This window comes from Bos grunniens, chromosome 25 (assembly GCF_055505025.1).
Source record: "Bos grunniens cultivar Pamir isolate PY7600 chromosome 25, Bosgru_T2T1.0, whole genome shotgun sequence".
Classification (NCBI taxonomy): Eukaryota; Metazoa; Chordata; class Mammalia; order Artiodactyla; family Bovidae; genus Bos; species Bos grunniens.
In genome coordinates, this window is record NC_141189.1 from 17761098 (window position 1) to 17786349 (window position 25252).

At 53.7% G+C, this 25252-nt stretch overlaps 1 protein-coding gene across 2 annotated transcripts in view; it reads left to right on the top strand.

Annotated features, from left to right (window-relative positions):
- GTF3C1 (general transcription factor IIIC subunit 1) overlaps positions 1-25252 on the top strand; it is a 79822-nt gene that overhangs the window by 47371 nt on the left and 7199 nt on the right. For both annotated transcript variants that reach the window (XM_086375191.1, XM_086375190.1), the window contains exons 15-32: positions 399-629; positions 873-1018; positions 2379-2476; positions 2964-3060; positions 3170-3347; positions 6612-6753; positions 7138-7273; positions 8024-8105; positions 8235-8423; positions 10192-10346; positions 12079-12221; positions 13821-13902; positions 16060-16172; positions 18003-18065; positions 20623-20716; positions 23074-23246; positions 24074-24361; positions 24970-25229. In XM_086375191.1, the coding sequence (XP_086231317.1) occupies positions 399-629; positions 873-1018; positions 2379-2476; positions 2964-3060; positions 3170-3347; positions 6612-6753; positions 7138-7273; positions 8024-8105; positions 8235-8423; positions 10192-10346; positions 12079-12221; positions 13821-13902; positions 16060-16172; positions 18003-18065; positions 20623-20716; positions 23074-23246; positions 24074-24361; positions 24970-25229 (2670 nt within the window). The remainder of the gene's footprint in view (positions 1-398; positions 630-872; positions 1019-2378; positions 2477-2963; positions 3061-3169; positions 3348-6611; positions 6754-7137; positions 7274-8023; positions 8106-8234; positions 8424-10191; positions 10347-12078; positions 12222-13820; positions 13903-16059; positions 16173-18002; positions 18066-20622; positions 20717-23073; positions 23247-24073; positions 24362-24969; positions 25230-25252) is intronic.

The window sequence follows — 25252 nt, forward strand, 5'->3', positions numbered from 1 at the left end:
TTTGACCCAGGGATCGAACCCGCGTCTCTGGAGTCTCCAGCATTGGCAAGTGGGTTCTTTACCAGCAGAGCCACCAGGAACGAAAGCTAGGCACGTTGCATTCGCCCTGGGGTGTGTGTGTCTGCATGGCCCACTCCACCAGCTCCAGGCCGCCCCCTCAGGCCTCTGCACAAGTATCGCCCTGCTCTCCCTTCCTTGCTTTATCATCTGCATCAGCTGTTTCCATCCAGTGTGCTATCTTAGGTAGTGTGTTGTCTGTCGTCTAGGAAGTAAGTCCCACAAGGACGCAAGCATTTGCTGTCTCCTTGGGACCCAGTGGCCCTCGGTCGTTTTTGAATCAAGTGAACCGAAGGGAGCCTGGGGTTTTCACGTACCACCCTGCTTCCTTCTCGCCCCAGTTCCTGGACTGGGGCGCTCTCTAGGGTTTCTGCCCAAAATGCCTCGCCTGCGGGTGATCCACATGTTTCTGTGGTACCTGATCTACGGGCACCCTACCACGGTGGAGGAGCTGAGCTTCTCGGAAAGGAAGGCAGGAGTCCCGTCCTCCTCCAGGAGCGACCTGGAGGCCTCCTTCGATGCCGCACCCAAGGACACCTGGGAGGGCGAAGTGGAGCTCGCCACGGAGACCGGTGAGATGCCCTGGGCCAGGACGCCACAGCAGGGTCCAGCGGGGAGCCGGGGCGGCGCCTCGTCCTTATAATCTGAACTGCCCCAATCACTATACAGACATCACCCAGCCTTCCTGAGCCTCTGGGCCTCCTGCCCGACGGGGAGGGTTTTGCCCAAGTTTGTGGTGAGAGGGAAGCAGGACCAGGGAGGAGAGAGCAGCACCGAGACCGGGAGTCTGGGGAGTGACCCCTGTCTTCTCCTAGTGTTCGTGGACGAAGCCTCGTGGAAGCGCTATGTCCCCCCCATCCCAGTCCACAAGGACTTCGGCTTCGGCTGGGCCCTGGTCAGCGACCTGCTTCTGTGCCTGCCCCTGTCCATCTTCACCCAGGTCGTGCAAGTCAGCTACAAGGTACGGCGACTCCCAGGCCGCTGCAGGGGCTGGTGTCGCGGCTCCATCCACACCGGGGACCTGCGCTCAGCTGTAGCTGGCTGGGTGACGGGTGGCTGGCCAGATAGACAGACAGATGGATTAAATAGGCAGGCAAGCAGGCAGGGTAGGTTGTGGGGGTTGGATGGACGGTGGGTCAAGGGAAATATTTCAAAGACTTGTTCCTTCTAGATAAGTCAGTAGACAGTTACGGTAGAGCAATAAAATGTTTTTACAAATTCAGTAAATACAGAAAAAAGGAGAGAACGGAAATTACCATAGAAATGCCATAACTGTATCACTCAGAGACATCGCTGCTCGTGTTACCTGTGTTTTCATCTAGTCTTTTTTTCCTATGCCGTGTGTGTATGAACATGAATGTGTGTATATATGAGAGCTTCCTTTCTTAAAAAAATACTGAGTTGAGATCATACTGTGATATCATACAGATGATAATCTGTTCTTACCACTGAACAATGTATTGTGTTTTCCATACCATTGTTTTAACTTGATACTAAGTAAATTCATAGTATTTCTTTTTTAAAAAATTAATTTATTTTAATTGAAGGCTAATTACTTTTCAGTATTGTACTGGGTTTTGCCATACATTGACATGAATCAGCCACGGGTGTACATGTGTTCCCCTGTCCCAAAACCCCCTCCCACCTCCCTCCATGGTATTCCTTTTATGCACATACCCTAGTTTATTTAACCAGTACTGTATTTTGGGGTGTTTAAGTTCCAGTTTCTTGGTGTTGTAAGTGACACGATGATTAATACCTTTTAGTAGCTGTATTTGTGGGTAGCTCCTAAAATTTTTTCTCTAAGGGTAAGGATAGAAGCAGAATCAATGGCTTTAAAGGCAATAAACATCCTTTATCTTCAAAAAAAAAAAAATTATTTGGCTGCTCAGGGTCTTAGTTGTGACACGTGGGATCTAGTTCCCTGACCAGGACTCGAACCCGGGCCCCCTGCATTGGGAGCACTGAGTCTTAACTACTGGACCACCAGGGAAGTCCCCTCTTTCTTTCTTTTAAATATAAATATATTCGTCTCCCAGTGCTCCCCCAGGAATGTTGTAGCACATTGTATGCCCACCAGCAGTGAGTGAGGCCACGTGTTCGGTCCCCAGCACTGTGGCAGAAGGGTGGGAGGGGAGGGGTGTCAGGGCTGAGAGAGCGATGTGGGAGGTGGTGGGGAGTAGGAGGATCCAGGTCCCCATGGGGCAGATGACCCAGCTCAGTGAGACCTCAGCCCAGAACGTAGTGCTGAGTGTTTTTTCACGGCTCTTGGAACTTGCCCTGGCCTCCAGGGTGAGCTGAGCACTGAAAATCTCTCTTAGGTGGACCACCTCGAGGAGTTTCTGAACGACCCCCTGAAGAAGCACACGCTGATCCGCTTTCTCCCCAGGTCCATCCGGCAGCAGCTTCTGTACAAGAGGTGAGGTCCCTGCGGTCACTCGGGGCAGCTGAGGCTCCCGGCAGGCCCCTCCGAATTAGGCTTCTGAGTAACGGTTGACCCAGAAAAGGAAAGGTTTCTGCTTTTTCCAGGTTGTAGAGACCCCAGGTCATTAATTCAGCCACTCTGTGACCTACGTAAAGCACAGAGGCAATTGCAGTGTGGGCCGGGACATTTTAGCCCTTGATTGCAAGGTTCTTTTAAAAGTAAAATCTGCTGATAAAGACTGCAGGTCATGAAGTGGGTTTTCCTGTTGTTACTTTTGATCTCAAGCCCCCCTGTGTAGAAGCAGTGCCCCACTGCCCTGGGTGGTGATGGGCTAGGGGTCCTGGGTCTCAGCTCAGTGCAGGCCCAAAGCCCGCCCTCGAGGTCCCACAGGTAGAAGAGGGGAGAAGCAGCGAGTCCCATCCCTCACTCCCATCTGACCCCCTGATAATGACTGAGCGCCCGCCACCCCCTCTGCCTACAGACGTTTCATTTTCTCGGTGGTGGAGAACCTTCAGAGGCTCTGCTTCATGGGGCTGCTCCAGTTCGGCCCCACAGAGAAGTTCCAGGATAAAGATCAGGTAAACGGCCTTCACACGCAGTCGAAGTTGGTTGGTCCTGAGCATTTCCAGACTCTAACCCGACTCTGAGGTTGCGCTTCCCCCTCACCGTCCGCTGTCTCCCTCGTAGGTCTTTGTCTACTTGAAGAAGAACGTGGGCATCGTGGACACCACCACCTGTGACCCCCATTACAATGTGGCCCGCAGCAGCCGGCCCTTCGAGAGGCGTTCATATGTCCTGAACTCAATGCAGGACGTGGAGAACTACTGGTTCGATCTGCAGTGCGTCTGCCTCAACACCCCACTAGGTACCAGCCGTCTTTACGGGACTCCCTGTGTTCCCTCCTTTCTGTGGGGTTAGAGCTGGAGAGAAACCGCCTGCTGGTTTTCAGACTGTCCCCCGAGGCCTGGAGTATCCTGGAAGCTCTCTTAGAAAGGAATGTGATGGATCTTACCTGGGAGGGCCCCCAGCCCCCACCCCACTGAGTGGACAGCTCCACTTCTGTCTTCATTCACTGGGCGCGTTGAGTAGGTATTTACTGAACACCTTGTGTGCGCTTTCCCGTACGCACATCACACAGCAGCAGGCCTTGTGCTCTCTTGGGGAAGACACACAGCACAGAGATTCAGAGTGCGTTAAGTGCTGGGGAGGAAACGCACCGGGTGTCGGATCGAAGGTATTTTCCTAGGCTGGTCAGGAAGCAGCCTTTCTGAGCAGGAGAGTTTGAGCTGAGTTCTAAAGGATGAGGCCGAGCCAGCATGACCAGAGCTAAGAAGCAGAATCGGCCAGTGTATGTGGAGGGAGACTGACCACTGGGATGGAGAAGCAAGCAGGAGTCAGACTCGGGGGCCTTGTAGGACACTTGCAGGAGAACTTGCAAACTTCCAAACTTGCCTGAGACTTTGGCTTTATTCTTGGAGCAGCGAGAATCCATTGGTGGTTGTAAGTCAAGATCTCATGTCTTTCAAAGCTGCCCTGGCTGCTGTGTGGACCATAGACTGAGAGGCACCAGAGCAGGGGCAGGGAGGCCAGCTGGAGACTGTGACTCGGGTCCTCTGGTGACAGTGAAGGACAGAGGGCAGTGGGGAGGTCTGGAGGAGGAACTGACCGGACTGCCCATTGCTTGGGTGGCTTGGGCTTTGTGTTAGGCGTTGGCTTGCGTCGTCTTCTCCGAGCCGCCCCTACTTCAAGCATTCTCTCTCCGAGAAAGCCTTTCCAGCATCTTTGCTGTCATCTGATGTCATTCTGGGAATCCCTTGAGCACAGGAGATTTGGCGTTCATCCCCAGTGTGTCTCAAAGTGCCTGATACACAGGCGACATCCTGAACATGTTTATAAGAATGAATGGAGGGTTTGTAGAAGGCGATAGAACCGCCATTCTGGTGCTCTTTCCTCTAAGCCAGTTTTCCTCGGGTCCTGTCTTGCCACTTCTCCCAGGAGAAGGATGCTGCATTCCGTTTGCACCTGGGAGAGGACTTCTGTCTTCCTCCTGTCACAGCGCCTGAAGATCAAGGTTACGCTTTGATTTTTGCAAAGCAGGAGCCACATGTGTATTGTGTTGATGTGTGCTCAGTCGTGTCAGACTCTTTGCAACCGCATGGACTGTAGCCTGCCAGGCTCTGCTGTCCATGGGATTTGACAGGCAAGAATACTGGAGTGGGTTACCATTTCCTTCTCTAGGGGATCTTCCTGACTAAGGGATTGAACTTGAGCCTCCCTGAGCTACCAGGAAAGCCTGTGATTTGGGTAGAACTGTTTAATGCTAAGAGGCTAACGAGCATTTGTATAGATCATTTAATGGGTCCAGACAAATGTTAGAAACAGTGTGTTTTGTAGGCTCCTCTGGCAGCAGCAATGAGCGAGGCTTTTAGCATTGCAGATTTTAAAGTGCCCTGATTCCCCTGCATTTTATACTAGATAAAAATTCGCGAACCAGTATGTTATTTGCATCAAAGTCTTTCAGGCTTGACAACGGGTGAATTTCTATCCCTTTTTGTGTTCTTGAGCCGAAATATGGGAGGCTTATTGAGTTTGATAATCAGACATTGACTGTCCCTTCAATCAGCAAACATCTGCGGGGGCCAAGGGGGTTCTGCCCCACAGACCGAGGGGAAGCATCATATAATAAGATGTGGGCATCCTCCAGGGTGGGGCTCACAGAGCGTGAGTGCACCGGCAGCTCTGGGGAAGCATGCTGAAATGCGGGTTATTGGGTGCCGTCCAGGGACTTGGGCTCAGCAGTCCTGGGGGTGGCCTAAGGCTGCGTCCCCAACACGCAGCTTGGCGGTGCCAGGTGAGGCATCGCCTGAGGTCCTCTTAGGTTCGCAGTCCATTCAGTTACACGACCCTGGGTGAGCTCTTTGGAGCCTCCTGAGCCTCAGTTTCTTCATTTCTAATCCGGGAACACCACCGCCGCTGCCCCCTCGTGGAACTGAGGGGAAGCTTGAACCAGACGTTTCACTTGAAGCTCTGGCTGAGAGGTGCATGGCACGGGCTCTGCCTGTTGCCCCTTGCCACCAGTCAGGCTGAAGTCTCCAGCTGACCATGTTGCAGGAGGCTCTTTGATAGTCTGCAGATTATCATAACCTTCCCTGGCCTGACTCAAGCAATTCTTTTAATTAATTAATTGGTTGTTTATGGCTGTGCTAGATCTTCATTGCTATGCACGGGCTTTCTCTAGTTGTGGAGACTGGACTTCTCATTGCAGTGGCTTCTCTTATTGCGGAGCACGGGCTCTAGGGCGCAGGCTCAGCAGTTGTGACACACAGGCTTAGTTGTCCCACGGCGCATGGGATCTTCCTGGACCAGGGATCAAACCCAGGTCCCCTGCATTGGCAGGCAGATTCTTAACCACTGGACCACCAGGGAAGCCCCTCAAGCAAAGGTTTTAATCATGTTTCACATTTCTTTTCAAGAAGTGCAGTTTGCTTACTTTCTCCTCTCAGCAAATGCATCTCTGCAGAGGGCACTCAGGGATTCTGGTGAAGAGACAGTGCGCGTACCCCAGAGCTGTGTGGTCGTGTCTGTTGTTGTTCAGACGCTCAGTCGTGGTTCCACACTTTGCGACCCCAGGGGCTGTAGCCCGCCAGGCTCCTCTGTCCATGGGATTCTTCAGGCCAAGGATACTTTACTGGAGTAGGTTAACATTTCCTCCTCCAGGGTATCTTCCCAACCCAGGGATCGAGCTTGTGTTTCCTGCATCGACAGGCAGGTTCTTTACCACTGAGCCCCTGGGTAAGCCCGGGCCTGTGGCATGTGGCTCCCTGCGGCCTCCACCAGGAAGAAAGAAGGCCTGGGGTTTCTCTGGTCGCCTGCTCGCCTTCCCGCCTTTATAGAATCCAGGCTGTGCAGTCTCTTCTCAGGTTCACCCACCAGCCTTACTAACTAACTCTTCCTCCTGCTCCCCCGCGACATGATGATGTAAGATGTTTTGTGCAAAGAGGTCCACCGGTTTCAGCCCCTCTTCCCTGGTGGGGATCCTAGTCCCAGAAAGGGAATTCACTCCTCTTGCCACCCAGCAGCAGACATTGGCAGAAAGGTGTCTTCAGCGGGGCTCGTGTCTCTTTCCTAGGCGTAGTGCGCTGCCCACGCGCCCGGAAGAGCAGCGGCCCAGACCAGGGCAGCGATGAGGAGGGCAGAATGCAGAAGGAGCAGGAGAACGCCATGGACAAGTACACGCTGGAGCGCAAGTGTGCCATGATGGAGTACACCATGTGCGTCCCGCCCGTCCCCGAGTGCACAGCCGCAGGGGTCTCGTCCTGCAGGCTGTGGGCTGCCCCCCCGCAGTCAGGCTCCCTGTCGGACCTGGAGGCCTGAGTCCCTGCTGTGGGGCTGCGGGTTGGTGGCCATGGCTCACTCTGGCCCCAGCCATGAGGCAGTTAGCCTCCCCATTGTCAAAAACTAAAAAGAACCAGTTGCCGAAGTTCAAAAACTGGGATTTTTACATAAAAATCTGGATTTTTGACAAATTCTTTACTGCTACCTGTCAGATGTCTTTGTGGGAAGGTAGCAGTTGCGGTACATGCCCCCACCCACTCCACGGGCTCTCTTCCCAGTTCCCAAGGAGGCTCGGTGTCTGTTTATTTCCCGACTCCCAGGGGCAGCCGCGAGGTCGTGGATGAAGGCATCATCCCCGGAGACGGCCTGGGAGCCGCGGGGCTCGACTCCAGCTTCTACGCACACCTGAAGCGCAATTGGATCTGGACCAGCTATATCATGGACAAGGCCAAAAAGGTGGGCGTCCGTCCTGGGACCATCTCACCCAGTCCCCGGCCATCACTACTCACCTGCCTCTCCCTTCCCTGGCTCACAGATTTTGTTTTTAAGATTTACTTACTCTGTTTCTGTTTTTGGCTGCCCTGGGTCTTGATTGCTGTGTGTGGGCTTTCTCTGGTTGTGGCGAGAGGGGGCTGGTCTTCATTGCAGTGCTCAGGCTTCTCATTACGGTGGCTTCTTTCCGTTGTGGAGCGCAGGCTCCAGGGTGCTCGGGCTTCTGTAGTTGGGGCGCACAGGCTTGGTTGACCCGCGGCATGTGGGATCTTCCAGACCATTGAACCCGTGTCCCCTGCATTGGCCGGTGGGTTGTTAACCACTAAACCACCAGGAAAGTCCCAGCTCACAGTTTTTGAATTGGCCAAACCAAAATTGACCAGAGACACGAGTAATTGCATCCGTAAGTACTGAAGGTACAGCAGGACTTTGTAAATATCTACCTGACTTTCTTTTTTCTTTCCCCCCATGGATGCTAATTTATTCTTCGATCAGTACAAGTATTCCTTTTAAAAAGAAAGAAAGGAAAGTCTAAGTGGTCCCACGAGATGGGGTGTGTGTGCCAGGTCCCACGAGACGGGGTGTGTGTGCCACAGGAAGGTGGCGGTCCCTGCGCCGCCTCGTCATCAGGGACTCAACACTCAGCGCTGTGGCTGCACTGGGTTCCTGGGGGCCCAGTGAAGCTCACACTTCAGTGCCATCCTTGTCTTTCAGGAGACCACCACGTCGGAGAACGGGCTCACGATGAGGCTGCAGACGTTTCTGTCCAAGCGCCCGATGCCTCTTGGGGCCGGAGGTACATGGGCCGGGAGCTCAGCAGAGACGGACACGGGGCCAGCTTGGGCCGGTGGGACCCCTGCGCCGCGCCGTGTTCCAGCCTTTGCGGGGGCCTTCTGCAATGCCAGGCTCCTTTGCTTGTTTCCAGGCAACGGCAGGTTGACGGTCTGGGGAGACGCTCGAGCTGGATCGGGGCTGTGTGCCGACAGAGATGAGCACGTCGAGGTGGAGCGAGAGCCCACGCTGGAGCGGAACCAGAAAGTGAAGGGTGGGAAAAGCCAGAAGCGCAAACGGCTGAAGAAGGACCCAGGGAAGAAGATCAAGAGGAAGAAGAAAGGTTTGGCCATGATTGTTTGTGTTTGTGGGGCTCGCCTTTGCCCGGTCCAGCCAGGGACGGGCAGCAGCCTCCCTGTAGCCCGGCCTGAGTGCTGCCCTCAGACTCCGGTTCCCCCCTCCGCTTGCAGCGCTAACTGTGTGGTTGTGTTTTGTTTTCCAAGCCCAGCCTGTTGGCTGAGAGGGCCTTGAACTTTCTATACATCCCCCCCGCTGCTTTCTCAGTCTATATACGGTAGTATATAGAGCCATTTCAGTTAGTGACTCCTTCTGTTCACATTTTTAATTTCATCTCAACTGGGAAAAAAAAAACCTTTGCAAAAATCCTTAGCCAAGGCCTCATCACAGCCGGTTCAAATCCTATTATTCTCTTGGTTCACCTTTTAACATCAGCATTTGTACTCAGGACAAAGTTTCAAGTTGTGTTTTTAAATCAGAGGGAGCGCGGGAGTCATTTAAGCCTGCGGGATCTCTCTGGATCTTGTGAACCCCTTGTGCACGGCACCTGTTCGATTCCCATTTTGAATTCTTCATTCGGGCATCATTCACAGTGAAGGAGGGCAGCAAGGAGACCAGTGTCCTGGTTTTTAGTCACTTTTATGTCATTTCAGTGGACCATGCGTTTTAACAATGATCTGATAGCTTTAGCTGTTTCAGCTGAGAGCAGAATGCTTTAACAGGAACCCATTTTTAGTGATTTACTCAGCTGGTGCTCATAACAAATAGCTTCCCATCAGCTGAAACGGCCCCCTCCGTTTAGCCTGTCCAGATACGTGTAAGATCAGATTGGCTCGAAAAGACCTGAATTCACTGCAAAGCAAAATCCAATGGTGGTGTTGCTTTGAATGCAAATGATCTTGCCCACTTTTCTCCTGCTCTCATTTGAAATATGCTCACTAAGCAAACAGTCTTTTAGAATTGGCGGTAGCATATGGCATCTGCCTTTGGAACTCCTGCCAGTGTTTCCCAGCAGGGAGGGGAGCGGAGGGTGGAGTCTGGGGAAACCCAGTGGTTTTAGAGCTCAGGGTTCCCATCCTAACTGCCGCTTCCTAGGATTTTTGACTTCAGGCAAGGTGCTGGGTCTCTGTGCATTTCAGATTCCTCACCTGCCAAATGGGGATAATAGTTGTATCCTTCTCCTAGCATGGTTGCCAAGTATTATTATTGTAAGTGAATATATGTAAAAAGCTTAAGCCAGTGTTTGGCACCCAGCAAATATTGCATAATGTTTGTGCTTGATATTACTTAGGTAACAGCTCCTTTGCACCAGGCACTGCTCTAGGTGCTTTTAAGGCGTCTGGGTCAGTCCTGAAGTTACTTAACCCTGGACAGTGGGCCTTGTTGTCGCCCTGCTGCACCAGAGTGTACACAGCATCTCTGAGGTCGCAGAGCAGGGAATGGTGGGGTCCCACTTATCTGGAGAGCACGCCCTGAGCAGGTTCCTTCAGAGGGCTTCTGAGAGAGGCTAGGCACCTTCAGAGGGCTCAGTGCCTCCGAGGGAAAGATTGGAGGCAGGCAGATAACCGGCTGCATCAGGCTGCCCAGCCTGTCACCATGAAATCTGACCAAACAGAAATGATGAAAGGGGTTAAAAAAAATCTGTCCCGTTGGGCTGAGTCTTTTATGGCTAGTTGACATGACTCCCCACTTGATAAGATGCTGATAACTGACACCTTGATCCAGGCCCACCCACTGGGTAGGGACCCTTCTGCTTTCTGGAATGACAGCTCTCAAACAGTTGTTCAAAGCCCCCTGTGCTATCCCCGCCTTAGAAGAGCTCCCGGAAGACAAGAACAAAAGGCGTTACCATGACGAGGCGGACCAGAGCGCCCTGCAGAGGATGACACGGCTGCGGGTCACCTGGTCACTGCAGGAGGACGGGCTGCTCATGCTCTGCCGGATCGCCAGCAATGTCCTCAACACCAAGGTGCGCCCCCTCATCCCACTCGCCTCTCCACCCCACCCCAGCTTCCAGCCCTCTGACTGTGAGTCCCTCTCGTCTGGGAGGCTCTTTCTCTTCTGACCCACACAGGGAGGAGCATGGCCCTGGGACCACTCATCGCATCTACTCCACTCGGCCCGTGGGAGAAGCATCTCCCAGAATTTTCCCAGTGAACCCCACACTCACTTTTGCACCTTTCTTTCCAGCCTTCAGCTCATACATCTGTGTCTTTGCCTGGCTGCACACCACACAGCTCGGGCTTCCCTGGTGGCTCAGATGATAAACAACCCACCTACCAGTGCAGGAGACGCGGGTTTGATCTCTGGGTTGGGAAGATCCCCTGGAGAAGGAAACGGCAACCCACTCCAGTATTCTTCCCTAGGAAATCCCATGGACGGAAGAGCCTGGCGGGCTACAGTCCATGGGGTTGCAGAGTCGGACGTGACTTAGTAAACAGCAACAACAAGCAGCGTCACACAGCTGAGAGCTGCACTCGCTGTCTCTTCACCGGGATTCTGTCCCTTGCCTGCTCCCCGCCTCCCATCCTCATCTGCCTGGAATAGTCCTGTTTATCTTTCATTTACTGCTTATCATCTCTGGAAAGGCACCATTGATCTGCCGAAAGGAAGTGGTTACTGCGCCCTCGCTCCGCCCCTTGGCCACACACATGTCACGCTGCTCCTCTGGCTTCTGGTCCCTCTTGGCCCGCTGGAGTGGCTGCTTCTAGAGGCAGAGAGGCTTCTTACGCATTTGCGTAGCTATGGCCCCAGGCTCACGCCTGGGTTCATGCCCCACCTTCCAGCCACACCAAGGCCAGTGTCCCATCAGGCTGGTCCATAGAAGCCCCCAGGAGTGTGGGCTCCGCCAGCCTCCCGTCCGGGGCCCCGGCAGGTAGTAACACCACCAGGCAGAACGGGTGAGGCAGCTTCACAGCATAGTCAGTGTTTCCTGTCCTTCTGCCGTACCGGCCAAAGACACCCACCCAGAGGCCGTGTGTTGCTCTCTGCCTTTAATTTAAGCTCATTAAACCCCTTTGCTTAATCATTTTCTTACCTCTTTGTGCGTTCCTAAATTGCATCCCGGCCCCTTCTGCCAGGAGGAACCTGATGGCGTGTTGCTGTCCCTCATGCCTGGCCCTTGTCTCATCATGGTGATGATGGGAGAGGCCTACATGGAGCCTCCACTCACTCACTCCAGCTCACACCAGACTCACACCCGACTCACACCCGGCCCCCTCATGCTCAGGCACTAAGAAAAAAACCTTGTCATCATGCCCCTTCTTCGCCTGGGCTCTATTTTCCTGCCCGTGTTTCCTGAGGGGGGCCCTGAGCCCGGGACTCTGCGCGTTCTGTTGCCATCAGTGTGACCGCAGGCGCCACACACAGCGTTTCTGAGCACAACCCTCCACAAACCATGTCACAGACCTCCTGAGCTCCCCTAACATTGCCTTCTAGTCAGTACTACCCAGCACCCTCCAGGCACCTCTGTTAGTCACCCAGAGACGCTTCCCATTGGATGTTAAGGGTTTGTCTTACTCCTTTCTTCCCAGCCCCTACTTGGCGCCAGGCCCGTGGTCAGTACCCAGTAACTGTGGCCGAGTTTTGTGTGTCTGCTGAGGGAAGAGGCTGCACAGGCCGACTCCCCTCCCTCACACTAGTGGCCCGTGCCGTGGGCTCCGGGGCCACTGACCTTCCATCTCGGCTTGTGTCTGATCCAGGTGAAGGGCCCGTTCGTCCCTTGGCAGGTTGTGCGGGACATCCTGCACTCGACCTTGGAAGAGTCTCTGGATAAAACCTCCCTGTCGGTTGGACGAAGAGCTCGCTACATAATCAAAAACCCACAAGCCTATCTGAACTACAAGTAAGCCGCCTTTGAACTTCCGGAACTCCCCGTCGAGGGTGTCCCCGGGCTTCTCGCTTGTTCTTTCCTCTTTTTTCATCCCATCTGCTTAGGAGTCGGCTGTAGAATCCAGGTGGATAAAGTCTGAGTCTTCCAGGAGCACATCAGATGTGTTTTGGAGGCCGTTAGTGAGGTGGCCCTTGATCCGGGGGGCTGGGTGTGATTCCGGGCACTCGCACACATAAGGTGTTGTTTAGACTTCAGGATGCCTTGTGAAGCCAGAGATGTTCTCCGGTTGCAGCCAGCAGGAGGGTGGGGCCAGGAGGGGACCCAAGCAGGGTTGGGAGAAACAACTCCCACCAGCTGATGCCCGTGCCATGGGTCAGTGAGAGAGCTCGGCTCCAGGTTGATCCCAAGCCCTGGGCTGCGTGCAGTCAGCCAGCTTGGAGGGAAGGCACCCAGCCCTGACCATGGAGGAGATTCAGCTCTTCTGGGCTTCTGGGTCTCAGCGCTGCTGACACATGGGGCCGGATCATTTGTGTGGGGCATCCTATGCTCTGTGGGATGTTTAACAGCATCCGTGTCTCCATCCACTAGGCACCAGTAGCAACCCCCCCTCCCCAACTGTGACGGCAAAAAGTGTCTTCACACATCTCCCACGGGGCCCAGATCGCTCCTGGTGAGAACCACTGGGTTAGACACCAGGGGGCCTTCCTGTGTGAAGCCACTTGCCCGGCATGTGGAATGCTCTTAAAATGTTCTATCAGAAAAGGCTATGATCCCCTGGTCCAAAGTCCTCTTTTTTCCCAAAGTGGAAACAGGCGCATAGAGAGGATGGGTGCTTGCTGGGTGACGGAGAGCTGCAGTGAGTGAGGTCTGGACTTGGGCTTCCCGGCCCCCGCCTGACGCTCTTGCTCTCGTCCTGCAGCGGCCAGGGCAGGGGATGAGAGGGCTTTCAGGGCTTGGAGGCCTGAGTCTCCGTCCTCACCGCAGTTCAGAGCCGTGGGGCCTGGGACGGGGCACTTACCCCGTCAGAGGCTGTTTCCCCACCTGTGAGCAGGGCTCCACCTGACCCTTGGCCTCTGTGTGACCTCAGGGGCAGGGGGTCCCTACAGCTCGCCAAGCCGTGAAATGGAATGACAGCCTCTTCCTTACAAGCTCCTTGTGAGGGTCAGAAGTGCCCGGCCCCCAGGAGCTCAGCACACACTGGCTGTCTTCCCTCTGTTTCCTGGAGGGCGGTCAGGCTGTCCTGTCACCATAGAGATGTGAAGAAGGATGTGGTGGACAAGGGTAATGGAGGAGCCCGGAGCTCTTAATACCAACCCCTGGGGCCTGTTTTTAAGTTTATGATATGCTTCCACGTAGATCTTTCCCAGAGTCCTGGCCAAACCCCTGTGAGGGGCAGGAGAGTGGGAGCTTGGAGAGGCCGAGGTGTGAAGTGTATGCAGTAACAGGCTGACCCCGAATCCTTCATTTCCGAAAGCTGCGATCACCCAGCAGGCACACAAGCCGGTCACACTTCATGATTAGCTGACGCCAGCAGCGTTAGAAATCTTGGGTGGTTCTGAACGTGGGCATGGTTGCAGTGCCCAGGCTTCCCTGTGGTCCGTTTTCCTGCAGGGTCTGCCTCGCCGAGGTGTACCAGGATAAGGCGCTTGTTGGGGAGTTCCTGAGTCGGAAAGGTGACTACGGAAACCCAAAGGTGGGTGCCGTGCGGTGGCTGGGCGCAGCCTGCCCTAAGGAAAGGGTTTCTAGGTTTCCAGACACAGAGGTCTGGTCCTCTGGGTCCCTCTGCCGGCCGTGCAGGCCTGGGCTTTTCCCGCGCTCATCTGGGAAATTGACTTGTCAGGTTTTTGGCTGTGAACCTCTCTTGATCTGGCATCCAGCATCAGTTTTTTAAAGACAATTAGAATTTGGCTTGCCTCTTGGCAACGCTGCTGTGCCTTGGGTCTATTTTGTTAAGAAAGTAGGGCAGCTCTTCAGAAATTACAAACATTTAGACGTCTGGAAAGCTCACGGATAGGCGATGAGTTTTCTTTGAGTTTTCTGTGGGCAGGGCTGGGACAGGGACTGACCAGGAAGGAAGCTTATGTTTCCAGACCCAGACTCCTCTGCCATGCGGCTCACAGTCTGCTTACCCCTGATTTGTTGAGCCAGCACTGGACTCCGCTGTGTGTGTGTCCAGCCTTGGTGCCAGCCGAGGCCAGTGAGTCAGGCAGAGAAGTGGACATCACAGAACAGTGTAGCCACCCCACAGGAGAGCACAGGGTGCTGAGGTCACAGAGGGAGAATTAGGAGTGCTTCTGATGCAACCTAGACAGCATATTAAAAAGCAGAGACATTACTTTGTCAACAAAGGTCTATCTAGTCAAGGCTATGGTTTTTCCAGTAGTCATGTCTGGATGTGAGAGTTGGACTATAAAGAAAGCTGAGCGCAGAAGAATTGATGCTTTTGAACTGTGGTGTTGAAGAAGACTCTTGAGAGTCCCTTGGACTACAAGGAGATCCAACCAGTCCATCCTAAAGGAGATCAGTTCTGTGTGTTCATTGGAAGGACTAATGTTGAAGCTGAAACTCCAATACTTTGGCCACCTGATGCGAAGAGCTGACTCATTTGAAAAGACCCTGATGCTGGGAAAGATTGAGGGCAGGAGGAGAAGGGGACGACAGAGGATGAGATGGTTGGGTGGCATCTGTGACTCAGTGGACACGAGTCTGGGTAAACTCCGGGAGTCGGTGATGGACAGGGAGGCCTGGCGTGCTGTGGTTCATGGGGTCGCAGAGGGTCGGACTTGACTGAGCGACTGAACTGACTGATGCAAGTGACAGAGGAAAACCTAACACTGTGCTAAGCAGCCCGGAAGTCGGCTGTCCCTCATGGGGCAGCAGAGCAGAAACGTCGTCAGGGTCCCAGGTTCATTCTGTCACTCATTCCCCATCCCCGGGGGTCAGCTTTCCATCTTCATGCTGGTCACCTCATGGCTGACATCTCACAACAGAATCCCAAGGCAGGAAGAAGTGGGGAGAGGGCCCTTGTGTCAAGGGAGGAGGGGACAGCCGTTTCCAGAAGATCCGTCCTGACTCACCCCCAAGGCTGGGCAGGCTGCCTGCCCACACCACGCTGGGGCTGGCTCCACCGCTAGGGAAGAATGGGATGAAGGAAGTAGGCGACCGTCTGTTATCACACAGGGCCCTTCAGATGTGTCACCACTGAGCCCAGACCATAGAGACGAGGGACCAGCCAAGGAAAGGCAGACAAGGAAGAGGGGCGAGGCGCCCCGTGGGAGGGCCTCAGCGAGAGGCATCAGGAAAGAGCGTGACCCTGTCCTATAGCCCTGGCACCGGCTGGCAGGGTAACAGGGTGGGTTTGCCGGCCACACCGTGGAGGAGGAGTTGGAGGCATGAGCCTGGGGTGGCGAGGCAGTGAGGGGCCACGCTGTGATCCAGGTCTGGTCTTGGGCGGACATGGGGTGGGTACAGAGGAGGAGGGGCTGGCTTGGGGCTCACGGCTGAGTGTGGGGGTGGAGGCCGATGTGCACAGGTGAGGCACAGAGGAGGGAGGGGGGTGATGAGGGGACACAGGCTGCTGATTGGAGGGACTCCCTGGGATGTGTTCAGGGCTTGGGGACAAGCGCTGGCAGTGCAGGTGTAAGGCTCGCCGGCTCCAGAGTGGTGAGCACCCGGCACCTTCCCAGTGGTCTCGGGGGCTGGGAGAGGGCACAGGAGACAGCGTTTCTCTCTGGGTTTCTGGGGGCACGCTGCTCTGGGCATTTGCTCCAGGATTTTTCTTATTGTGTGTTAGTGAAACCTCCCTTCAAGGAGAGAAGGGGCTTAAGGTCTCGTTCTCTCACGTCAACAGGTTTGTGCCAGCGAGTTTAAAGAATTTGTGGCAAAGCTTAGAGAGAAGTTCAGTTCAGCCCTAAAGAATCCAAACCTTGAAATCCCAGACACGCTCGAGGAGCTGTTTGCCAGGTAAGGCTCCTCCAGGAAGGTTCTGTGTGGTCTTGGGGCAAGAGGGTGCGTCACCAGCAACAGGCGCATCCCCCACCAGCCGTTCACCTGACCCGGCAGCGAGCCCTGTGCCCCTCTGACTCTGCACTTCTCGTCTCCTCTCCGGGGGGCTTGAAACTGGGGAGACGCCGCCATCCCCTACACCCCACGGGGTGCTCCCTTCCGTTCCGGTGCGGCCCTGCTCTGGCTCACTCCGGGCTTGCTCAGATATTGGAGTGCTTTTAAGATTGCTTATTTTATGCCCAAGGAAACCTTGAGATGTACGAAGCTTCCCAAGGTCATGGTGCTAGTACGCCCCAGGCCAGGATTTGAACTTAGGTGGGTCTGACCCCAGAGCCCCTGTTCTTTACAGCTCCACCCCTGGGCACCTGGAGAGGAACACACTTGAGCTTCCCAGAATCTGTGCAGTTTTAAAATCTTGAGTGCTGTTGAACCAGGCCTGTTTCTGCTGCCTCATCCAGATGTGAATCCCTTCTCCTCACCATCCTCATCAGCATAGTCCCTGTGGCCACTGTATTTCCAAATTTCTTCCTCTAGAGACGACGTCCATCTGTCAGGTCCCACTGTGAGCTGTGTGGTACCTCTGCAGCCAGCCCTCTGTTTTGGTTGGAGGTCTCATCCTTTCATTCACCCAGCAACTAGTTCGTGTCCTGCCCACTCTGTGCCAGGGCCAAGGAGCACTCTGTAGTTGCTTATAGATTTTGCTTTTGCTGCAAACTCTTACCCAGAACTCCTAAGTGCTGTGCTTTGTCTTCAGTCGTGAAAGTGTTTCAGGCAGCTTGTTTACCTACCTGTAACTTCTATCCCCACGTGTTTTTAATAAACACATGGGCCAACTTTAAGTTATTAAAGAAGACAAAGATTTGTAAAGGTGAGTTCATGACCTATCTAGAGGAAAGAAAAAAAGTTCCAGTTGTAACAGCTGACCACTAGATTTGATCTTGAGCATTCTGGCAGGCAAAGTAAGAGAGAAAAATGGTCCCAAATATTTTCTCGTTTGACTAAAACCAGTTCACATTCTTCTGAAAAGATGTTTTGTCTTACTGCTAAATTTTAGGAAGAATTTACTATTGCAGAGATGAATTTTGACTTTAGTGTTGTAGAAACCCAAGACGTGACTTACAAATAAATGGCCGTGGGTTTTTTCATAGAGTTCTGTGGTTTATTTTTATTTGCTTGGTCCAAACACAGTAAAACAGTATTACATGGATCTCAGGGGGACTTCCCTGGCAGCCCAGTAGTTGAGGCTCCACGCTTCCAACGCGGGGGGCACAGGTTCAATCCCCGGTTGGGGAATTAACATGCCATGTGCCACATGGTGTGGCCTCCAAAAATTTTTTTTAATTTAAAAATTGCATGGAGCGCAGAAAAATAGATGGGGAGTTAACGTGTAACACGATCACCTACAGCTCCTCCCCTGTGAGGTTATTTATTCCCGGGCTCCTTTCTGTGCTTGTTGTTCATCGTGATGAGCCCACAGCTGTCTTCCTCCTCCGGAAACAGTTAACAGTCACTGTCTACAAGTTAACATGTCCCCTTATCGCCTCAAGATGGTCAGTGACCAAACATTCCTCATTTTTCCGACCCTCGTTCTTACAACACGCTCATTCACTGGGCAGAACGCAGTGTTTTCTCATTTTAATTTACATGTATGAGTTTGAATTTTAGGGAGTTTACCAATTATTTTTTTCCAACGTTTAGCTGATAGTAGCCACCTCACTCGAGCATCACCTTGGCTCAGAAAGGTCGGCTGGGTTCCCTTGACAAGCGCTTCTTCTGTTTCCTATGCAGATACCGAGTTTTGGTGATTGGAGACAAAAAAGATCAAGTCATGAAAGAGGATGAACTTAAGAGGCAAGTACTCATAGGCCCGAGGCTTCCCAGGTGGCTCAGTGGTACAGAATCCGCTTGCCGGTGCAGGAGACTCCAGTGTGATCCCTGGGTCGGGAAGATCCCCTGGAGAAGGGAATGACAGCCCACTCCAGTATTCTTGCCTGGAGAATCCCCTGGACAGAGGAGCCTGGCGGGCTGCAGTCCATGGGGTCGCAGAGTGGACATGACTAAGTGACTAAAGAACAACAGCAGCTGGAGGCCCTGCGCCTTTTCCTTGGTCGCCTCACTGGGTTGCCTGCAGCCTGGCTCAGGGATCAGCGAGGGCCGAATCTAGCCTGGTGCCCATTTCTGGAAATACAGTGTTATTGGAACACGGCCTCGCCCGTTCCATGTGTGGTCCGTGCTGCTTTCAGGGCGGAACGTCAGAGCTGAGGGGCTGCAACAGAAACCATGGGGCCCACGGAGACTAAATTATGTGGCCCTTCATGGGAAAAGCAGGCCAACCCATCAACTCGCCTGTCACCAGCCCAGCCTGAGGACGGGTTGGAGAAGGGGTATGAACTTGTAGCCCATGAACTTCCCAAGGAAAATGCGGGTTAGAAAACTCAGCCTTTCTTTCCATCTGGCATAATCAATATTTGATTTTTAGGTCTGTATTCAGTGAAAAGCCTATTCTTATTTGAGAAACAGTTGTTTAAAATTGGATGAAAAAAATATATGGCTGAATCCCTTCGCTGTTCACCTACCACAGCATTGCTAATCTGCCGGGGACCAGCCCTGGCTGATCCAGGGTATTCGAAGGAGAGACGGCTTAGGCGAAGATCAGGCGACAATTGCTTAATTAAATGTTAATTAAGGATATAAAGAGTAATAGAATGAGGATAGCTCAGTGAGGAAATTTAGTGGAGAAAAGCGGTTGAAATAAGGATAGCTCAGTGAGGAAATTCAGTGTAGAAAAGAGGCTGAATAATTCAGCCAGAAGGTAAGAGAAAGAACGACATGGTGAGACCAAGTTTCGGTGAACAAGGCCCGCACTTTATTTTCCAAAGTAGTTTTTATACCTTAAGTTATGCATAGAGGATAATGGGGGAAGGGGTAGAGTCAGGCAGCAAACCAGGCTTTCTTCCTGCAAACTTATCATATGCAAAAGCTTAGGTGATTTGCATCATCTTCTGGCCCGGAGGCCTGTTAACATTTTAAGACCTTTTCTTCAGAAAACTTATTTTTCTCTAAAGGTGATTGGTCAGGAGCCACCCTCCAAAAGCATTAGATAAAGTTGCATTCCTACAGAGCAAAGGTGTGGTGGGCTACAACAAGAAAAAGAATTAACTCAAGGGTCCCAGGTTACAAACATTAAAGCTACTATTTACACCAATTATATTAATCAATACACTGCCAGGGACACAGCAGGTAAGGGATATGGAAACTTAGCAGCAAACATTGGCCCAACAAGTGAAAATCCCTTCACCAATACAATTTCTAATCAATCTTTTAACTACTCAAAAGAATCTGTGTTTAGACAGTTTAGAACATCTCCTGCCTCTCACAGTTGGGAGGCTCTGAACAAACACATGTGGCCGGAAAAACCTATTCAGGCAGGCTAGAGGATTTCCAAAGGAGTTTGTAGGTTAAACACTGTCACACCCAGGAATTATTAACTGGAGCTGTAAGCTAACTCTTTTTTCAGAGAGGTAGTGGGGGACAGCCCCCCATAAAGTCAGAGGTGTAGGTGAAAGCACAAAGCAGAAAGTAGGCAGACTCTGATTTTGGGGGTAGATGCTCAAGAATTTCCAGGGGGACTCCTGAGGCTCGATCCCGCCTTTGCGTGTGCCGAGCCTCCTTCCTCATGACCTTTGTCATGGGCGGAGTACCTCACGCTGGCTACCGGCAGTGATAGAATTCCAGTTGAGCTACTCCAGATCCTGAAAGATGATGCTGTGGAAAGTGCTGCACTCAATATGCAATATGCACTCAATATGCAATATGCCGGCTCCCGGCACTAATCGACTGTGTTGTTCTTGTTCAGTCACTAAGTTGTGTCCAACTCTTACCAGTCCTGCGGACTGCAGCACGCCAGGCTTCTCTGGCTTTCACCATCTCCCCGAGTTTGCTCAAACTCACGTCCATTGAATTGATGATGCTATCCAACCATCTCAGCCTATACTCCAAAAGTTTAAAAATTAATATAAATAAACCTGGATTTAAAAAAAATGGAAGCACTAACCACACATGTTCGTTGTCATGAAAACTTATTCCTAGGTTATGTCACCCCTTACCCGCTAGAATAAAACTTTTTCCCTTCGAAAATGGACCAGTCAGTAAGGGGTAAAAACCACCATTCATTCCTTTTGTTTGGGTTTATGACTAGTTGAAACATTTGTATCACTGTCAGGAGATTGGAAAGGTTTTTTGAGGTAGAATCCACCAGCAGGATGAGCGGTGGCCTGTGGCCCGTGGACTCACATGACCCTGTCCGCTCCCCCCTCATCTCACGTGGTCTGTGGGCTCACGTGGCCCTGTTGCACCTGCCCCCCATCTCACGTGGCCATGTCGCTACCCGCCCCCGCATCTCTTGCAGCGTGGATGACATCCACTTCCTGGTGCTCCAGAACCTGATCCAGAGCACGCTGGCCCTCTCGGACAGACAGATGGAGATCTGCCAGTCGTTCCAGGTGGGCGTTGGGGACACAGCGTCCTTTGCAGCAGCATTCCAGGACTTGGGACCCTTCCCAGGCTGGGGCCCCTTCTCTTCTTACCTATGAGGTCTCAGGGGGCCTAATTGCTCCCCGAGGCTCCAGCCAAATCTTCATTCATCTTTTTTTGTTTGTTTGGTGTTGCCACATGGCTAGCAGGATTTAGTAGTTCCCTAACCAAGGATTGAACCTGGGCCACTGCAGTGAAAGGCCTGAGTTCTCATCACTGGACTGCCAGGGAAGACCCCCCCGCCCCACCACCCATTCACTGAAGTATGGGCACAGGATCTGGTGACCTCCAAAATCTCTCCCAGGGCTGAGGTTTTGAATCTAACTTTGAAGGCAGACAATTAGGCAGAAGGAGAAATGAGCCATGACAAAAGAACTGAGAAACTAATTGGCTATGTAGCATATCTTTTCCAATTATAGTGGACAAGTGTCAACATAGTTTGATTGTTAGAAAACGTCCCCCGGTGGGGAAGCTGCCTTTCTGCGGGCGTTGAGTCTTGCACATCTCCTGAGAACATACTAGAACCGTGATGCTGCTTGGATTGTAGCTGAATGAGGACGAAGGAGAAGGCAGATCTCCTTGACCCTGTGCTGAGCTTGGGAAAGTGGTGGGCTTAGTACTTTATAGGTGTGAAAACTTGGCTCAGAGAAGTTAAAAAGCCCATGACCAAGATCCCAGAGCTCGTTCATCAAACCTGAGTCTGTGTGGCTCCAAGGCCCCAGCGGAGAGGAGTCTGCTGCACGAACTCATGCGTCTTTCCCTTTTTTTTGGCTGTGCTGGGTCTTCATTGCTGCGTGGGCGCTTCTCTAGTTGCAGTGAGCACGCTTCTCATTGCAGTGGCCTCTCATTGCCGAGCACAGGCTCTAGCGTGCCTGGCTTCAGCAGTTGTGGCGCATGGGCTCAGCACTTGTGGCCCCCGGGCTCTGGAGCACAGGCTCAACAGTGGGGCTCACGGGCTTAGTTGCTCTGAAGCGTGTGGAATCTTCCCGGACCAGGGATCAAACCCGTGTCTCCTGCATTACCCCTGAGCCACCAGAGAAGCCCTTATTTTTAATGATCACAAAAGTGTGTTCCAAGTAGGCCTTATCTACGTTTGTATTTAATCTCACAACTTAAAATTCAGCTCCTACAGCTTACTTGACGAAGTCAAGCCAGTTTGGAACCTGAAGGAAGAAGTTAGAGAACAAAGGGCTGGTGGTGTTTCTTATCCCGCTGATGTGTTTAGATGGATGCTGTCCCAAACTTTAGGGCGTCTCAGAGTCAACTGGACAGCTCTTAGAGCACATGGACCCCAGGTCCCACCCCCGGAGACCATAGACCGGAGTGGAGGGGGCAGGACCCCGACAAGCTCTCCTGCCCAGTAGGAGTTAGAGCTGGCACAGCCTCAAGGGTGGGTCCAACCACCTTTTACATGAGAAAGTCCAGCCCCCAGGGTACAGCAGGAGCCTGGTCCCTGCGTCCCAGTGGGGCCTTGTCCCAGCCTCACTTTTCCTTCCTTCAACTCTGTTTCCAGGTGGGGCCTGGACTGTAACAGTGGTGCCAAAGGGCTGTCACTCTCCCTGACTTCCCCAGGGCATGGAAAGACACATGAGAGAGGTCGCCTGACCCCAAGTGGGATGCAGAACCTTTCTCCAGGGACCCCCACCCATGGCAGCAAGGAGTGGGAGGTCACAGGGATGAGGTTAGGGAATTCTTTGAGGGTCCAGTGTTAGGACTGTGTGGTCCCCCTGCAGAGGGAAGCCATCAGGGCTTTTGAGGCAGGGAAGGACATGTGGTCTGATATAGGCATAAAAGGGCTACATTGCCTGCCATGCAGAGCGGTCAGAGGTGGGGGCAGGGAGCCCTAGGTAGAAGCCGGAAGAATAGGCAGTCACAGGCAGAAGCAACGTGGTGTGACCCAGACAGACCGTGGCACAGCCTGGATGCTTCTGGAACATACTCAGAGTAGATCGGCCCAAGCAGATCTGCCAATGGCTCAGGTGGGAGCTGAAGGATACCCGGTATCAGAGATGATTCTGCGTCGGCTCCCAGCATCCATACATCCAGAGTAGGCGCGGGTGCAGCCTGCCTTTTCCGCCTGCCTGTCCTCTGCACTCTCTAAGGGGATGTGCTGGTGGGTCAAGGCTGCCCACGGGGCTGCGGGCTTCTTCTGGGCTCTCCCCCACTGCACCCCAAGTGTCCGTTCCGGCCTCCCAGCCTCTCCCGCCCCCCGCCATCAGCAGCCTTCCTCCGTGGATGATCAGCCATGGCGTCTGTGTATCCACTTCCCACCCCCACGCCCTGCTGGCTGGAGAGCCCCGCTCACGCCTGGCCTGCTGTGTTGCAGACCTTCCGCCTGTACCGGGACTACAAGGAACAGGTCCTGGTGAAGGCCTTCGTGGACTACCAGCGGAGGAGCCTAGTCAACCGGCGCCGGGTCAACCACACGCTGGGCCCCAAGAAAAACCGCGCTCTGCCCTTCGCGCCCATGTCCTACCAGCTGTCCCAGGCCTACCACAGGTGAGCAGGGAGGGCAGGCCTGTCGGCCGAGGGAGCGGAAGTGACGGTGTCCCTCTTCGTCAGCGGGCAGGGCAGCCTGGGCCCTTTGGCCTCTTGTGCAAGACCCAGCCTCTGGGACCAGCCTCCCATCAGCGCGCGTCCTTCCTTGTCCGGGAATAAGGTTCATGCCGGCGGTCTCTCGTAAGGGGGCATTTACCAGTTTTGCTGGTAGTTTGTTTCCTTTTTTCACATCAAGTTGGGTGAAATGAGTGTCCAACAATTAGGCCGGCTAAAAGTGCACCCTCCTGGTTGGGAGTGACCTCAGTCCCTAGTCCCACGGCTCAGAGCTGTACCAGGCTGTCTGCCCTGTGGACTGACACACTTCCTTTGGAAGCCATCGTGTTCAGACCCGGTTTGTGGCTCATCAGCAAGAGGGTGTTGTTACGAGGAATGAAAGTCCCCCCTCTGAACAGAGGCGAGGGCTTGCGTGCAGGCACCGAGTGGAGACAGACTGAACACACACGCCTGTCCCCTCCCCTCCAGAGGGGTCCAGGGCTCGCCTTGTGTAAAGCTGACGACAGAACGCACATTCATCTTCCCCAGTTCAGCACCGAGGGGCCTAGAGTGTTGGCTCGGGTGAAGAGTCACAGCACCTCCTTGAAGGCGCTCCGGGGAGCGGCCTCATGGAGCCTGCAGCACAGCGCCTTCGTCTGAGATGGAAAGAGGGCTTCCGGGGAGAGGCGGCGTGTGCAGTGTCAGCGGCTGATTGGAAGCGCCCGCGGCCCATCCACCCCCAGGCTTGGGCACCCCGAGCTCAGAAAGGCCCTCCCCTTCTCGTCCTGTCTTAGGATTTTCACGTGGCGGTTTCCGAGCACCGTCTGCACAGAATCGTTCCAGTTCTTCAGCAGACTCCTGGCTGCGGGCAAGCGGGACCAGGCCGATCACTTTTCCTTCAAAGACCAAAACTGTGGCGAGCCTGCGAGCGACCTGGTGGCGTTCTCTTTGGACGGCCCTGGAGGAAACTGCGTGACCGCCCTGATCCTTTTCTCCCTGGGCCTTGTTTCTGTGGACGTCAGGATCCCAGAACAGATCGTCGTGGTGGACAGCTCCATGGTGGAGAACGAGGTCATTAAGAGGTGAGGGCCACAGGCACCGTCACTTGCCCTCAGGCTGGGCGTCTGCCGTTTTATTTGCTCACTCATTCTCGTTTTTATTCACTCAACAAACACACTTCTCTGCCTTGTGCTTGGCATCATGTGGACCAAGACAGCAGAGTCTCGGCAGTGGTTCCCAGGAGCTGTGAACCGGGAATTCCAGTGCAGCGCCTCCTGATGATGCCTCTAGGCACCGGGGGACCCACAGGAGGGGACGGCTGGGCTGGGCCAGAGAAGGACCTAGGACAGTGTGGCCAGGAGGCATGGGGAGGCAGAGAAGAGGGACCATTCCTTGAGGGCTTGAGAGCTGAAGTGGGGTTTACTGGACAAATGGGTGTCTTTTGGACAGAGACCAGGAAGGGTTTCCAGGCAGAAGGACCAGCCCTTGCAAAGATGCAGGTGTAGGGAGTGGGGAGGGGAGTGTGGGAAGGTGGACGAGGCGGGTAATCTGGACACCAGGCCATGCTGACCTGACCTCAGCCAGATGCCAGGGCCGTCCAGGGCCAGAGCACCGCTCCCTGAGGGGGCAGCCAGACCAGCAGAGAAGGCTCCGCCGGGCTCCAGCACCCAGGTCCATTGTCTGCTCCCAGCCTAGGCAAGGACAGCACCTTGGAAGAGGACGAGGACGAAGAGGAAGACCTGGACGAGGGCTCGGGGGCCAAGCGCCGGAGCATCGAGGTGAAAGCCCACCAGGCCTCCCACACCAACTACCTGCTGATGAAGGGCTACTGCGTCCCCGGCATCGTCAGCAACCGCAACCTCAACCCCAACGACAACGTCGTGGTGAACTCCTGCCTGGTCAAGTTCCGCCTGCGCTGCACCCCCAAGCCCACCAGGCTCGCGCTCACAGGTGAGCACCGCCCCTGCCCACCC